This window comes from Ambystoma mexicanum, chromosome 2p, assembly GCF_040938575.1.
Source record: "Ambystoma mexicanum isolate Mex_15411 chromosome 2p, UKY_AmexF1_1, whole genome shotgun sequence".
NCBI lineage: Eukaryota > Metazoa > Chordata > Amphibia > Caudata > Ambystomatidae > Ambystoma > Ambystoma mexicanum.
Window position 1 is genome coordinate 685,945,554 of NC_090923.1, and position 15,030 is coordinate 685,960,583.

Here is a 15,030-nt window from a genome sequence, read left to right on the forward strand (position 1 = left end):
CTGTATTTGAACTATGTACTGTCGTGTCACACCCCCTCCCACCTCCCACCTCCCCCCTGCACACACCCCCCCCCAAACTCCCCCCTTAACTCCCCAACACACCACCCCGCCACCCCCCTGCACACCCCAACACACCCCCTCCCACCTCCCACCTCCCCCCTGCACACACCCCCCCCAAACTCCCCCCTTAACTCCCCAACACACCACCCCGCCACCCCCCTGCACACCCCAACACACCCACTCCCCCCTCCACCCTCCCCCCCCCCTGGAATCCCAACAAAGGTGTGAGTTGGTCTGTGCAGCAGTGTCAGTAGTAGGATTCCTACACTGTCCGGCCACTATTGGCAGCCCCCTCCACTGGCCCCCGGGGCACCCCTGCCTGTGCTGCGGAGGTTCCTCCCCGATCGGCGGATGGGGCTGCTCGGTGTCGAGCTGGCAACCGAGGAGGATCCTGCCTGCTCATTTGGACGCATGGCCCGTATTGTCTGCACAAGGTCAGTGATGGCGTGCCGCACAGCAGCTAGTTCCGCGCAGATGTCCTTTGTGGACGACTCTATAGCTGCCTTCACAGTCTCAGCACATTTATCCATTGCTGCACTTGACCCCCCACATTCAGCAACATGTTCTTCGAGCAGCGAGGAAAGTTGCTGCTGCCGGGTGGCAATCGCCTCCAGAGAATGGTTGGGATTCTGGGCCATGGCTAATGGCAGTGGCATTCCCATTGGGCTGATCTGCCCCTGCAGCGGGGATGGAGTGGCTGGCCAATCGTCATCCTCTGGCTGACCCTGTGTGGCATCCACATGCGGGCTGCTTAGGGACAGGTAGGGGGAATGAGGGTGGCCTGTGGGGCTCCTGACATCACTCTCCTCAAAGGTCCCTGCTTCACTATCGGAGGAGGCAGCAATGGCAGCAGTCTCCCCAAGTGTGCTGCTTGCAGCAGAGGCTGTGGCTTCTGTGGGCATGATTGGTGTGATGTCTGCTGCTGCTGCTGCTGCTGCTGTACTGCCTGCTGGGGTGGCTGTCTGTGCCCTGTCCTGTTTCCCTTGCATGGATTTTGCCTGCTGTGGTGTTTTCCTCGGGACGACAGAGGTGGAGGGTTGTGGCGTTGGCACAGTTGGCCTGGCCCTCTTGGTGGGTGTGGAGGCTGTGGTGTCCTCTTCCTCAAGGTCGGAATTTGAGCCTGTGGTGGGACAGAGGAGGGAGAGTGTTATTGATGGGTCTGCGGACATTGGCCGGGCATTGTTGCGACTGGCATCTCATCAGTTAGTACATGTGGCACATTTCATGCAGGGGAAAAAAGTTGACTCCCTTTTGTGTGGAAGTAGCATGGAGGTATGTGGGTGCCTGCAGTTAGGGTGTGCATGCTGCATGTGTACAGGGTGCAGATCGGATGTATCTGTGGGCAGTCTCCTGCTGATGTGTTGCATTCACACTATGGGCCAACATTGTACTTCACATGAATGGACTTTGCATGCCTTGATTTGAGCCACCTACCTGCATCGCCCGATGTCGGGGCTCCTCTCTCCATTCCTCCTACTCCTTCAATGCTCTGCATTCCGATTGTGGAGGCACAGATTTCCTCCCATGGCTGCAATTTTATAGGGGACTCCGATCCTCCCCCAGTTGCCATTGCCAGGTTCATGTTGGCTGATAGTATGCTCCTGACTCTGAGCCGGAGATCGTCCCACCGCTTGCGGCACTGTTTGACATTGCGGGGTGTCGTTCCCACGGCACTGACCCGCTGAGCTACCAGTGCCCATATGGCCTTCTTCTTGGTTATGGCCGGTCTTGTCAGTTGGTTGGAGAATACCACTGCAGCGTTCTCCTGTAGGGTCTCCGCTAGAATGGTGAGCTCCTCTCTGGAGAAGCGGTCTTGCCGCTGGCGGTCACAGGCTTTTTTCAAAACTTTCGGCATCTTCCTGCAGGTAGAAGGTTGAAGCCGGTATTGGCGGGGTCTCAGGCTCGGATGTCCAGTGGTTTCGGAGGATGGCAATGGATTGTGTTTTTAAAGATGGCCGCCGTGCTCTTTCCCGTTCCGCCGCGGTGACGCTACTTCCGGTTCCGCTTATCTACGGTCAACGCTAATTGCGGTGACCGCTAACTACGGTCACCGCTATGTACGGCGGTGGCGGTGGTGCACCTTGCGCCGCATACGATGCCGGTAGGTGCCGTTTTGGGGGCATTACCGCCATGGCGCTGTTTACATTACCGCCATGGCGTAATGCTCGTGCGCGATGGGTCGTAATGTGGCGCACTTTACACCATCGTCCCACGGCGTTAACGTTCATTACGCCATGGCGGTAATGACGGCGGATTACCGCCAGGGTCGTAATGAGGCCCACTGTATTTAAGCTAGAGACCTGGAAATTTACCTGGATATTTGGAGAAGGGGGGTGTACCTTTGTATAATTTTTGATGAAAAACCAATGTTGCAAAACCCACTAAAATCGAAAATAAGTTGCCATTTTTGAATGCAAGCTCCTAGAAACGCCAGAGTCGGAACACAGACTACCTGAAGAAATGTGTAATATGTACATGTAATGTCAACCACTCGTGTACCTGGGAAATATTTATTTGGATCAGAAATAGATTTGTGTGGACATTGACCAGGGGAGTGTCATTTCTGTAGGTCATAAAAATGACATCACTCTGACACACTATCCCTTCCCAAATCAGGGACCAAAGAATCTATTGACCTATCAAATCAAGAGAGGGGCAGGCTTAGTGATGCTATGCACACACCCACTTTCAAAACACATAAAAGGAACATTGAAACCCAGGTAGAGACATTCAATTCCATTTGCTACGTAGCGTGCTGACCTACGACTTCACATCCAGAGATCCAACACTTAGACTTCCAAGCTAAACAGAGACTACAGAACTTTGAACCAAGAAGGCCCACTGCAAGCAAAAGTATTTGTCAGCAGGCCTCAAAATCATTTGCAAACTATTCCACAGCCGGGCGAGCTGTCTGAATTCTTTGCCAAGAACTTTTGCCAGTACCCAGAAAGCAGTGTTACATCCAGAATCTGCTTGATCTGGACCGGAAAGCAGAGCAGTATCCAGAACCAGAGGCCGCTGTATCCAGAGAGGCTAGACCAGCAGAGCAGAGCTGACCCAGACGCTGTGAGCAGAACCGCCCGAAGTCCAGTCCAGTTGACCAGATCCGTGACGAGACCCATTCATTTCAAAATTAGGAGTGAGTATCTGCCAGAACTGTGCAGAACCCAATCTCTTAGTTAAAATAATCTAATCCAAACTATTTTAACCTAAGTAGAACTGCCTCCTAGAAATCGTGTTATCTGTCATTCTACCGCTGCAAACTGTCATCTGTCATTCTAAAGCTGCAAGCTGTCACCTGTCATTCTGAGTTCTACTTTAAATCCGAAAAACTACCTTTACTAAATTGTCCGTATCGTCTGAACCGTTTGTCCTAGGAACGTGGTTCCATTTTAAAGCTGAGATTCCAGGCTTTCCAACGAACATAGAACCGACTTGCTACTCCTTATACGTCCTCCGTAATCACGATTCACGCACTTGCAAAATTTTACTGCGATTTGCGATTTGGCCTGATTTCTTCTCCAGTAAAAAAAGTCAGCAGCTCCTTGCTTTCCTTTGCTAAAATTCGTTTAACCTGCAAGTTACTCATAGAGCATTGCGAAAGTGAGCCTGAACTAATATAAAGTAGCCATCACCTACCCTGAAACTCTAGAGGGAATTAAAATCAATTTTAGCATCTTTTCACTTCATTGCCACCACATTTCAAAGTAATTCGCCTTTGTTTAAAACTCATACCTGTTTTCTCTAAGCTTGCTGGGGAAATGGAACTGTTTATTTCATTATAAAGTGTGATTTGTTGGGATTCTTGAAGACTGTGTGCTCTCCTTTCCATCTCCTTATATTGTATAAAGGGGGAGAGTGAGTTGCCAGAGAAAGGTGATTACATTGTTGTTGGTTGAAATCATATCAAGTTTATTTGCTGTACTGCATTTTATTCCACCTTGCATTTCCTTGAAACCATCAAGCATTTTCAGCTACCTCATCCTCTATACTACTCCAAAGTAATCAAGTGTACCACTGTAACATTACCCATTGTGGATCCACATCATATGTCTAAGTGTACTATCAGATATTAATTTATTATAAAAGTGTGATATATATATATATATATATATATATATATATATATATATATATATATATTGTTTAATTTTTCAAATAAACCTTTTAATTTGCAAAACAAACCTACTTCTTGGCTCAGTGGGGTCAGGGGGATTCTAAGAGGGGGTGTTATACAAGGGTTATTATCCAGAGTACTGCACTGGACATAAAAATACATCAATAAGGGTTTTCCTCAGCATCCCAGACTAGGCATTGACTTAGCTGTAGTGTTTATTGAATATCGCTTACAATTCAAAATATTTTGCATGCCAGGTCCTGTACAGGCAACAAGGTTATGAAACACCTTGGGCCTCATTACGACCCGGGTGGTGTCGGAATGAAGGGGGCTGGTACGGGACCGGCCCCCTTCATTCCGACAGGGCTGATTACAAGCTTCCCATCGCGGGACCCGGATCGCACACCTGGTAAAACCATGCGTGCTTTTCGGGTCCCGCGAGGGGAAGAAGGAGGTAACAAAGGGCCAGTTGTAATCTGCCTGTTGTTACCTCCTTCCCCATTCCCATTGAACCCTTTGGCGGCTCAAATGGGAATGGGGAATGGTTCCTGCAAGGAGGAATGACCGGGTCCTCCAACGTTGGAATAACCCTGTTATTCCTCATTGCAGGAACCCGGTAAATGAGCCCAGTTTGGTGGCAGCCATGGAGCTAGTAGCTCCATGGCTACTGCCAAACTCGTTATGAGGGCCCTTGACATACTAACTCATTCTTCTGGAAGAGACTATTGAATTTAGGAAGACATTGAAAACGTTCTTGTTCCCTGCTCAACAGAAAATGGTATCCTCTGATTCCTCTAGACCTGTAAGGTCTGTGTCCTTGGTCCCTTCCTTGGACCGATAAAAAAATTATAATTATATAGTGGAGGAAGGATAGCTCAGGGGCAACATGGCTGTCTTGGAAGCAAGACAATGCAGTGCAACACAGGTTTGAATCCCGATCCTTTTCTTAGAAACCACTTGTTGGTATTATGCGTGTTATAAACGAACAATTATAAAAATAAAAAATGTGTTTGGATTATACATTCATCTACATGAATTCCAAAGCTTGTTTCACTTTCTGGGATTCCATTTCCTTAAACTGATGTCACTTCCATAGCTAGCTGGTGAAAATACGGAATATGTCACACTGCACAATCAAAAAATATTTTAAAATATAATTTATAAATTAACTTTTTTAAATATTACTTTCCAATCGCTCACACAATCACCGCCTCTTTCAATGCATCTGTCCACTCAACTACTCTGTCACTTTCCAGATTTCCTAAACCTGCCTCCACAATAAAAGCTCTGACCTCTCTGAAAGCTGTCCAAACCAGCATTAAGGCAAAGCACATAACATAGCCAGTGGTTTGAAATGTCAGTTTGAACATTTCATCAGAAGATTGACTTCGGTTTGAAATGTTCGAACCACCTGAAATGCGTGTGTTTCGAAGTTCGAACAAATAAGTTCACCCAAGCTTAATGACGAAGCACTATTTTAACCAACTGCACTTTTACTTTACTAAGATGTTCACCACTTTTGGTTGTGAATTTAACATGCGATTAAAATGTTTCTAGTGTGCAGCAACTTTACACCACTTATCGGGTTCTATCTCTCATGGACGCAAGTAACCCCCTACATGCCATAGGTAATTGAAAGAAACATAAACACATGCAAATGAAGCCAGGCATTATTTTGGCACCTCTTCACTTTAAATTGAGGCAGTTTCCATGACTTATATTAGGTTCTGTGCCCTACATCTTGTCTGCTTGCTTCGTCAGCACAATATTTCTCCATACAACTGACACATACGCACCACACTTGAAATAACATTTTAAATGCTTTTGTGTAATGCATATGTGTTTCATTTATGTGTAAACATGATAGTGTGCTTTTGTTAAATGTAATTCTGTGGGAAACTGTTAATTCTCATGCAACAGACCCAATGGCTGTTATTGGTGGAGATCACCCCCGGAAATGCAACATGTGCTCTAAATGAAATGTTCCCTTGCAGGACATTTGGACTATATCCTCTTTTTGATATATCATGAGCTGTAAACATAAATTGACAGACAATACATCATTTGCATGAAGCAAACTCAACTATATATGGCCACTAGACACAACTTAATGTCATTTCCTCAAGCAAATAAGGTATTAATTTACAAGAAATTAGAGCGAACACAGAGAACACACAACTTACGGTGTTGCTTTAATAGTATTTAAACACATGAAATAACACGCACTCAACGTCAAGTCATTGCTGCAGTGTCTTTCTCCCAATACAAGTCTTGCAATGTAGAAGCTTGTCACTTGCCGAGCAGCTCTTGTCCACACGGGTGCCAGATAACAACCTTCTGCGACTCAGATAAAGTTCATATATCCCCATTAGCATCCGAAAAACACTTGTGCCTATGACTGCATGAAAGACTGTCATTGATGCTTGCTGCTCACGTTGCACACGTTGCATACTGCTCAACCACCACAGTGTGATGGGGGGATTGCCTATGCTTGCATTCTTGTGCAATTTGGTTGGTTCAGCTAAAATGTTCAACATGTGCCCTTTGTAGTGCAAAAATGGTAAATGGTGCCAGGGTTGCATGCATAGCAGAGTGCATTTACAATGGATTCCTATATAAGTGACCTGCTTTTAGCATTTGCTAAAAACGGGCCGGTTCCAAATGAATCCATTGGTTTTATACCAGAAACGTCATACTGGCGTAAAAGCATATTGCTTTTGCAGAAGGAGCGGGCATGAAAGGCAGTGAAGGGACACCCTTTCCCTGCCGAGCACCGCCTGCAAAAAACAGGACAATTACCAGTGTGGCGTGCGTTCTGTTAAAGCAGGTGTGGCACCATGTACACCTGCATTTTGCAACACATTTGTGCTGTGGGGACTTGGGGAATGAGCCTGATTTGTTTTGCCAGAGGCTGTGTGTATTTCTACAGGCGTGTCTATGTGTGTGTGAGTGACGCATATGACAACCATCTCATAACATGACCAAAAGCGCTATATAAGCTCTAATAAAGTACAAATATAAATCACTTACATTCACATTTGGTCAGTCAGGTAGACTAAAATGCATTGCTGTATCATTCTGCAAAGCTCTTCCCTTTACCACTTACTGCATTCCAATCACTTTCTAATAACAACAAACATACCACTGTCCCTATTCTACCACAACAATGAGCACTGTCTGTTCCACACTCACGAGATGCACCCAGTGATAGTCCAGTGTGCTCCTTCACGATTTTATTGCTGTACACATTAATGAGAATTATCGCTACACCTCCATCAAAGAAATGTGCAGATTTCACTGAACACCTGTGATGTCTCCTCCACAAAGCACAAGCTGCCTGTATTCACAGTTTTGTCCCTTCACTTCCCGACCTGAAAACGCAAGCAGCACTAGCCCAGCAAGACATCAGACCATTCCCGACCTTCCAAAACACCTACACACCATTCCCTGCAATGTGCCCTCATCCTCACTGCTTCTGTAGCACATTCCGCCAGCACAAACCGCTCAGTCTGGCGGGACTCAGCAAGTCCCACATCTGCAACATCCCCGACAATAGATTTCTTTGAAGAGCACACCTGTTCATAAACTGCTATTGAATGTCTAACATAAAAGGCTGCATCCTTCTCTACCATCTTCCCTAATCCCACCACTTGGCAGAAAGACATATGGAGAGAAATGAACACAACAGCTAGGAACCCCTTCCACACAGACAGCAGCCGATGCACTCCACACCACAGGAAAAGAAGGTGACGTTGTTGGAATCCACAAGAAAGCCATATTTAAAACAACTGCCCAGCAATGATGTGCCATCATCTATGCTTTGAGCAATGAAATTGCTCAAAGAATAGATATATTACATCTCCACCTCGAGCTACCTGATCATATAAACACCAATGTTGGGCCCTGCTAGCCAGTGTGGGCCTCATCACGACTTGGGCGGTAACGCCAGCGGTATTACCGCTCGCGGTATTATCCCTACCGTCGAACTCCACGGCGCTAATAGCGCCGGATCACGAGTTCGTCGGTAAAGTAAATCCCCATTCCCCATTGAGCCCATTAGGGAATGCCCCATTCCCCATTGGGCTCAATGGGGAAAATTTGCGCTCTTACCTCCGGCGGATTTCCCGCCGGCGGTAATAGCGCACATTTTCGGCAGATTTCCTCCCAGCTCAGAGCTGGGGCGAAATCCGCTGAACTCCTGATTTGGCGGACCCTTAAATCCGGCGGTAATAGCGCTACCGCCGGATTTAAGGGTTACCGCCAAAGTCGTGATGAGGCCCACCTCTCCCTGTTTCACTGTTGTGCACCCTCCACGAATATTGAAACTCTGTACTAAACCAACCTGCCTTGGCTACCCCTGTCTAGGCTGCAGTCCCTGTTACACAGAACATAGGTTATTATCCTTCTAACCCTTTATGAGCAGCACACTGCCTAGCCCTAATCCTCTGACATCATCTAGAGAACGTAGCCCAGCCAGCCTCACTATCCTCCGGTGGCAGGACATCAGTATAGGCTACCCCTAAAACAATTCACTGTCATCATGATGTCCTCCCTAAAGTTGCTTGCACACAATGCCACGCTTTCTCACTGCAATATGCACCTCTGTACATGTACCCTCGCACCTCCTTACATCACAGACCCCTGAGCACTTCCTGCTGTAACCGCAGGCTATGTTCCGGAGCTATGGACTACAAGGCTGTGGTCCTTCACACACCCAAACGGACCGCCCAAGGCCCACCCATGCCACATGTCCCCAGACCGCTTCCCATTCCGATCATCTTACCTCGAAGAAGCCCACTTTACAAATTACCCACATGCAGAAAACTCATACCACAAGCCAACATTGCCCCACCACCATGACCTCCAGTCATGATGCCTCTAGAAAACTGGCTGCATACCGTTACAATGTACTAGGTGATGCCGCACACCCCAACAACCACCAAGCACGCATTGTCCCCCACACATTGCACTAATGCTGTTGCTATTGTTTATGCTTTATCGCCTCCAGCCTCTTTGCCGCACATTGCCTCTGCTATGCCCACATACAATGCTACTGCCAGAGAAAAGAATTACATCACCTCCCCTACTATGCCCAATATTTTGTCATTGTGCTTCAATCCAGTCAATACCAGTACCCACCCCCACCCCTCACGTCCTCCTCCATATCTCCCCTCCCATAATTGTGCCCTCATTAACGCCCACTCCCTCCCAGCCCATGAAGCAGGCATACACAACATGATGATTGTCCACAACCAGGACCTATGTGCTGTCACAGAATCCTGGCTGCATGAAGCATCTGGCCCTGCCCTTGCTCTTGCACTCCCCAAGGGTTACATTATTTTTCATCAAGATCGCCCTCTCACCAAAGGAGGTGGGGTAGCCCTTATAACCAAAGACTGCATCACCATTAGAAAGATTGACCAATCAATCACAAGCAACTGCAATCTCCTATCCCTCAAAATCTCAACCTCACACAACTGCACGATCACACTGCACATTGTCTACCGCCCCCTGGTCCTCTAGCTGACTTCCACTCGATAATCACACACCTCCTAGCAGACAACCTCAAAACCTCCTCCATGGTCATTTTTTAAGGCAATCTTAACCTAGGAGTACATAATCCTAACAATGCACCAGCTAAAACCCTAGCCAAGGTGCTTGAAATACTCGGTTTCTCACACTCTATATCTAATCCAACCCATAGCAAAGCCGTACCATTGACTGAATAGCACACCACAACTGCCCATCGGTTGTCACAGCCAACTCTCCCTCCCATGGACAAACCACCATCTCATCCCCTTCACCCTCTCCCCACCAAAGCTCCAAAAGCCAATTGCCATGCCTCTCCCATCCTCCTCCAAAAGAAGCGCAAGCCTCATCACCAAAGAAAGGTTGGACCCTTACCTCAGTGTCCCAGCCCTATGATCCCCTTTCCTCAAAGACCCTAATGCTCTCGCCCTCTCCCTCAACACCATTCTCTCTGGAGCAATTGATGCCATTGCCACCCTAACTGTCCGCAAAGTCAAACGTAGCAAACATTCCAACGCATGGTTCACTCCTGAACTTTCGGCCCTGCGTGCTAAAAATCATGCAGCCCTAATACAAAAATCACCAATGGCAAATCCAACTGTAAATAAATACATAATATATTAAGGGAGCTAGAAACTCCTGCACCCCTCCCCACCAACCCATCCAAAAAAATTAAGCCTGGTGTACTGGCATCCAAGCAGCCATGCTACACAAACTTGACACCCTTCAGAACAAAATCTGAGCTAATCAACTCCATCCACACCCCTCTAATCCTGCCAAGCCACCAACCAGGCCTCCAACACAACACTCTTCTCATTCAAAGACTGAAGTCGCTGTGATCATGAAGAACATTAAACCCTCAATGTGCAAAGGTGATATCTGCCCTTGGAGTTTACTTAGATGCCAACCTAACTATGCCTAGACAAGTTAGTGCAAATGCTGCCACTGCAGCATATTACTCCAAACTCCTCAACGCTGCCTGACCATTCCTCTCCACCAGTAACTGCCTGACAATTGGAAGAGCATTAATAGACTCAAGGCTGGGCTACTGTAATGTCCTCTTCTCGGGAACCTCAGCTAAAAATGTGGACAAGCTCCAAACTATTCAAAAGAACACCCTTTGCGATGCTTTGGGCATCCCCAAAAGAGAACACATCTCAGCAACCAGACAGCAAGCGCACTGGCTGCCTGTCCGACAATGCATCCTTTTTAAAACACTTGCCCTTATGCACAAATGCATCCATCACACTGCACCTCTCTACCTCTCTCACAGAGTCATCATTCCTCATGCCTCAAGACCCACAAGAACACCATACAGCAATCTACTGAATGTTCCCAGGGTTAAATGTGCCAGAGGTGGGGGTGTGAGCTTCCCCTTCATTGCCTCCAGGCACTGGAACTCCCTGCCCTGTGCCCTCAGAGCTGAACCTTCTCATCTTGCTTTCCTCAAAGCAAGCAAAACCAGACTGTTTGCCTAAATCCTCACACACACCGCTTCTAAGGCCCTTACGGAGCCCCCAGTAAATGTCTAATGTCGACCAACTGTAACCTATTTGCTTTGAACTATGTACCCAACTATGATGAAGCTGGAGTGGGAGTTGTGGCGCGGTGCATGCCAGATGATGGATAACCCATTTCCATGTTCCCCGCAGGTGCCGCTGGTCGTACTGGCAAAGGGAGATAAGCAGCTGAGGATGATAATCAGAAACCACTGGGAGTCGGTTGGGGTAGTGACAATGGGAGATATCTGGAGGGAGGGGATCATCATAGATTTCGAAGTACTGGGGGAGGAGATGGGATTACATACGAGCCAGTACATTACATATCACAGAATGGTGCAGAAAATCAAGAGAACATGGCCCGAAACAGTACTGGAGAGTGAACCAGATGCCGCTATAGATACGATATATGATATAACGGAGGGGGCATGAGATCTCCAGACTATATGAGATGGTGATGTCTAAGGTCGAGAAGGAGTTAACACAACTGAGACTAGACTGGGAAGCAGAAGTGAGGGCCCCGCTGGAAGACGGGATGTGGGAACAGGCTCTGGGATATCACTGGAAGGTGTCAAGGAATGCGAGACCAAAACAGATACAGCTATATGTCACGCACAGGGCATACATGACACCCAAAAGGATATCTAGGTTTAAAGATGCTGGGAGACAAGCATGTCCCAAATGCGACGAAGAAAAGGCTGGCATGGTGCACATGTTCTGGTCATGCCCAGTAATTGAGCGTTTCTGGGGTGAAGTGGCACAGAAACTAAAAGAAAAGGGAGTCACGTTGGTTATAGATACAGCTTCGGCCTGCTTGCTGGGGGGGTTCCCTAGATCGCAGAAACTTAAGCATGTTAGTAAATTGAAAGATCTAGCATATGTGCTCTCAAAAATAAGGATTGCCATGGGATGGAAGACATGTCATAAGCCACGGGTGGAGATGTGGTGGAAGGATTTGCAGAAATGGGTTGAGGCAGAAACCATGGTATGGCAAGAGGCGTGCAATGTAGGGGGAGAGAAGGAAGCAGGAACCTTAATCGCATGGAGGTCATTAATAGCAGAATTGTTTGGAACGATACAAGACCTGATCAGGATCCACAGAACGTGAGACTCCGCCACGTGAGGCAGATACAGAGTGAGTGTAACAAATAGGCTCGTGAGGGGGGTGGGATAAGGGAAGCAGTGTCTGGAATAAACCGATGAACATTTGTATTGTTGATACATGCACTGCGTGTGTGGTTTGTATTGTTTATGTTTGAATAAATCAATAAAAATTAAAAAAATAAAAGAAAAACTATGTACCCAACTGACTTTGAACTATGTGTGTCCTGAGAAAAACAACTGTATCCTATTGACATCAAACCAAGATATGCAGCTGAACATGTATCTGTGCTGCACTACCACATTTGTAACCAACACTTATAACTATTCCTGCATATCTAAACTTAGGTAAAGGCTAATGTAACATAGCCACTTATCTAAATAATGTAACCAAGCCATGTTATCGTGTGGGCTAATGTAACCAAGACAACTACCCTTGTTTTCTAACTAAGCCATCTTCATGTAACAGTGCCTCGATGCCCCCAGGCTGTGTGCGCGCTTTATAAATGCAAATAAATAAATACATAATTGCATGTCTCCTTCCCCACCCTCATAGACCTCAGTTATTGCCATCTAGCGTCCTCCTTCTCCTTCATCTCATAATATCAATTTCCAACTACACCTGTACATAAATACATATGTGCAGTTAGCAGCATGCTATTGGGAGCTGGCCAATCAGAAGTCTGCAAATGTGGGTTGAAACTCCAAATCTAGCCCCTCTTCCAAGCCATCTGATGGCTGGCTCTGCAAGCCACCATCTTCTCCACACCCTCAGGTCGGTTTTCTTTTTATCCCAAACCCCCTCCAAAACCCCCTTACCTAATTCTGGCAGTGGTGCCACCCACCCCCACAGCTCCCTGCCTCTTCCTTTTCTAGCCGCATTGGTAATGGAAGAGGGGGCCGTCTTGTCAAAGCATGGCGTCCCGTTCAATGAATGAAAATGTTTTATTGTTTTTTTAACACCCTCTGTTACCGCTTTGGTAACCTGGGGTGCTAACGGCGTTCTTAACTCATTCCACAGGCTACATCGGTTATAATGTCTTGGTGACCTCATTAACTGCCCTCTCGTCACTTGGCCCGTTAACTCGAGCTGCCGGGCCATTACCCCCAGTAGGGCCCGTGGAATGGGTTAAGGACACCACAGTATAACCCTGCATAGAATTTAATTAACAATTCTAAAGCTGAATCTGCCAAAAACTGATCTAAACAATTCATGGAGGACACTGTTGCAATGTGATTATACTGTATCAATAGCATCTATTCCTGATCTACTCATATCCAGAGCAGATGATTCCTCAACACTGGCCTCTCAGGTATAGCAATGTTCTTCTTTTCTGAAAGGTAGTTCAGTGGGTGCAACCTGTGAGTCTATTCCAAGTCAAAAATCGGGTTCATCTTGTTGAAAACCTCATGGTTGACTGAAGGAGGGCTACTGGTGGTACCCACATCTGAAAAGGTGTGTCCAGTGAAAAGATTTGTCTATGTACAGAATTCCCCTCTGATGTATAGCCTACCTTTTATTCTCCTTTTGGAGAGGACTATTTAAGCAATATGCCCCAAGCGGCGGGGGCATTACCAACTCAGGTAATGCCCCGGCGCCCATAGTTATATAATTAATGAAGTCCACTAATTTACTTAATACCATATCCATATTGTGTACTGTTCTTATGTTGATTGCCAACCACCCACCATGTACTGTGTTGCTTTGCCATAGTCTCCGTCTACGTTGTCACACTCTTCTCATATGTATTGCAAGAGTATCTGTAACATTAGCCGTGTCAGCCGTAGTTAGTAATTACACTCCCTACCGGCACAATGTTGCGATACCACCAAGCCATTTTTAGCCGTGGCGCAGCGAAAATACTATCAGCACCAGTTACACCCCCAAGAATGCCCCTTGAGCCAGGTAAAGCCATAGAAATCCCCAATACGGCGCTATATGTACGATTGTAGTCACTACTGTTCTGTTACTGCCTTAGATATGTATCTCTAGCAATCCAAATGACTTAGTGAACTATTGACTTAGTGAACTATTAGCACTATTGCCTGCCAGCCTCTTTCTCCCTAGGTGTTGCCATTAGCCACCCTACGGACAGTAGATGCCTAGCCCTCTAAATTCAATAAACCATGCCAGGCTGGTTACTGCTTATGATGTTCCCCTTTTGCATTGTACCGTGTGAATTGCCTTGCACAGGCTCCCATTTCATTACCCGCGAAAATGGCCTCTTCAGAGCAGCATGCCCCCGTCACCACCCCATTCCCTGTCCTACGCCTTTCCTACCACATACCAATCCTTTCCCCCAGCATCATCACCAGATCAACAATCAAACAGACACTATAATGACCCAAAAGCCACACATTGCTACCAAACAACACACACTCATTGTCAATAAGTTGCCCAAAATGACTTATCCGGTCCTCAGTGCATTCAGATGCGGCAGACTCAGATCACGGACCTACACCACCCCATGGTGTCCAGTCAGGGATTACACCAAAGCTAAGCAAACCAAACAGATCCCGTTACAAGGTATCATTAGAACCCAAAAACTTAGATCCCGATTTATAAATCGCCCTAGCATACGTGTCCTTGCCACATCTGACACCATAGATAGTGTATCCCCATCAGCGCACCAAACAAAACCCTCCAAAATGAATAACACAACCAATCAACAAACCACCGCCGCCGGGACTACCAATACATGCCCATCACCTTTAGTTCAAGTG

At 46.9% G+C, this 15,030-nt stretch overlaps 1 protein-coding gene across 1 annotated transcript; it reads right to left on the reverse strand.

The window, feature by feature from the left end:
- Positions 1 to 294: 294 nt before the first annotated feature.
- On the reverse strand, positions 295 to 2,324 carry LOC138566690 (nuclear apoptosis-inducing factor 1-like). The gene is made up of 2 exons (XM_069644259.1): positions 1,495 to 2,324; positions 295 to 1,180 (listed from the first exon to the last, which is right to left on the reverse strand). Exons 1-2 carry the CDS (start codon positions 1,913 to 1,915, stop codon positions 339 to 341), a joined length of 1,263 nt encoding a protein of 420 aa, XP_069500360.1. The 5' UTR covers positions 1,916 to 2,324; the 3' UTR covers positions 295 to 338.
- Positions 2,325 to 15,030: the final 12,706 nt, after the last annotated feature.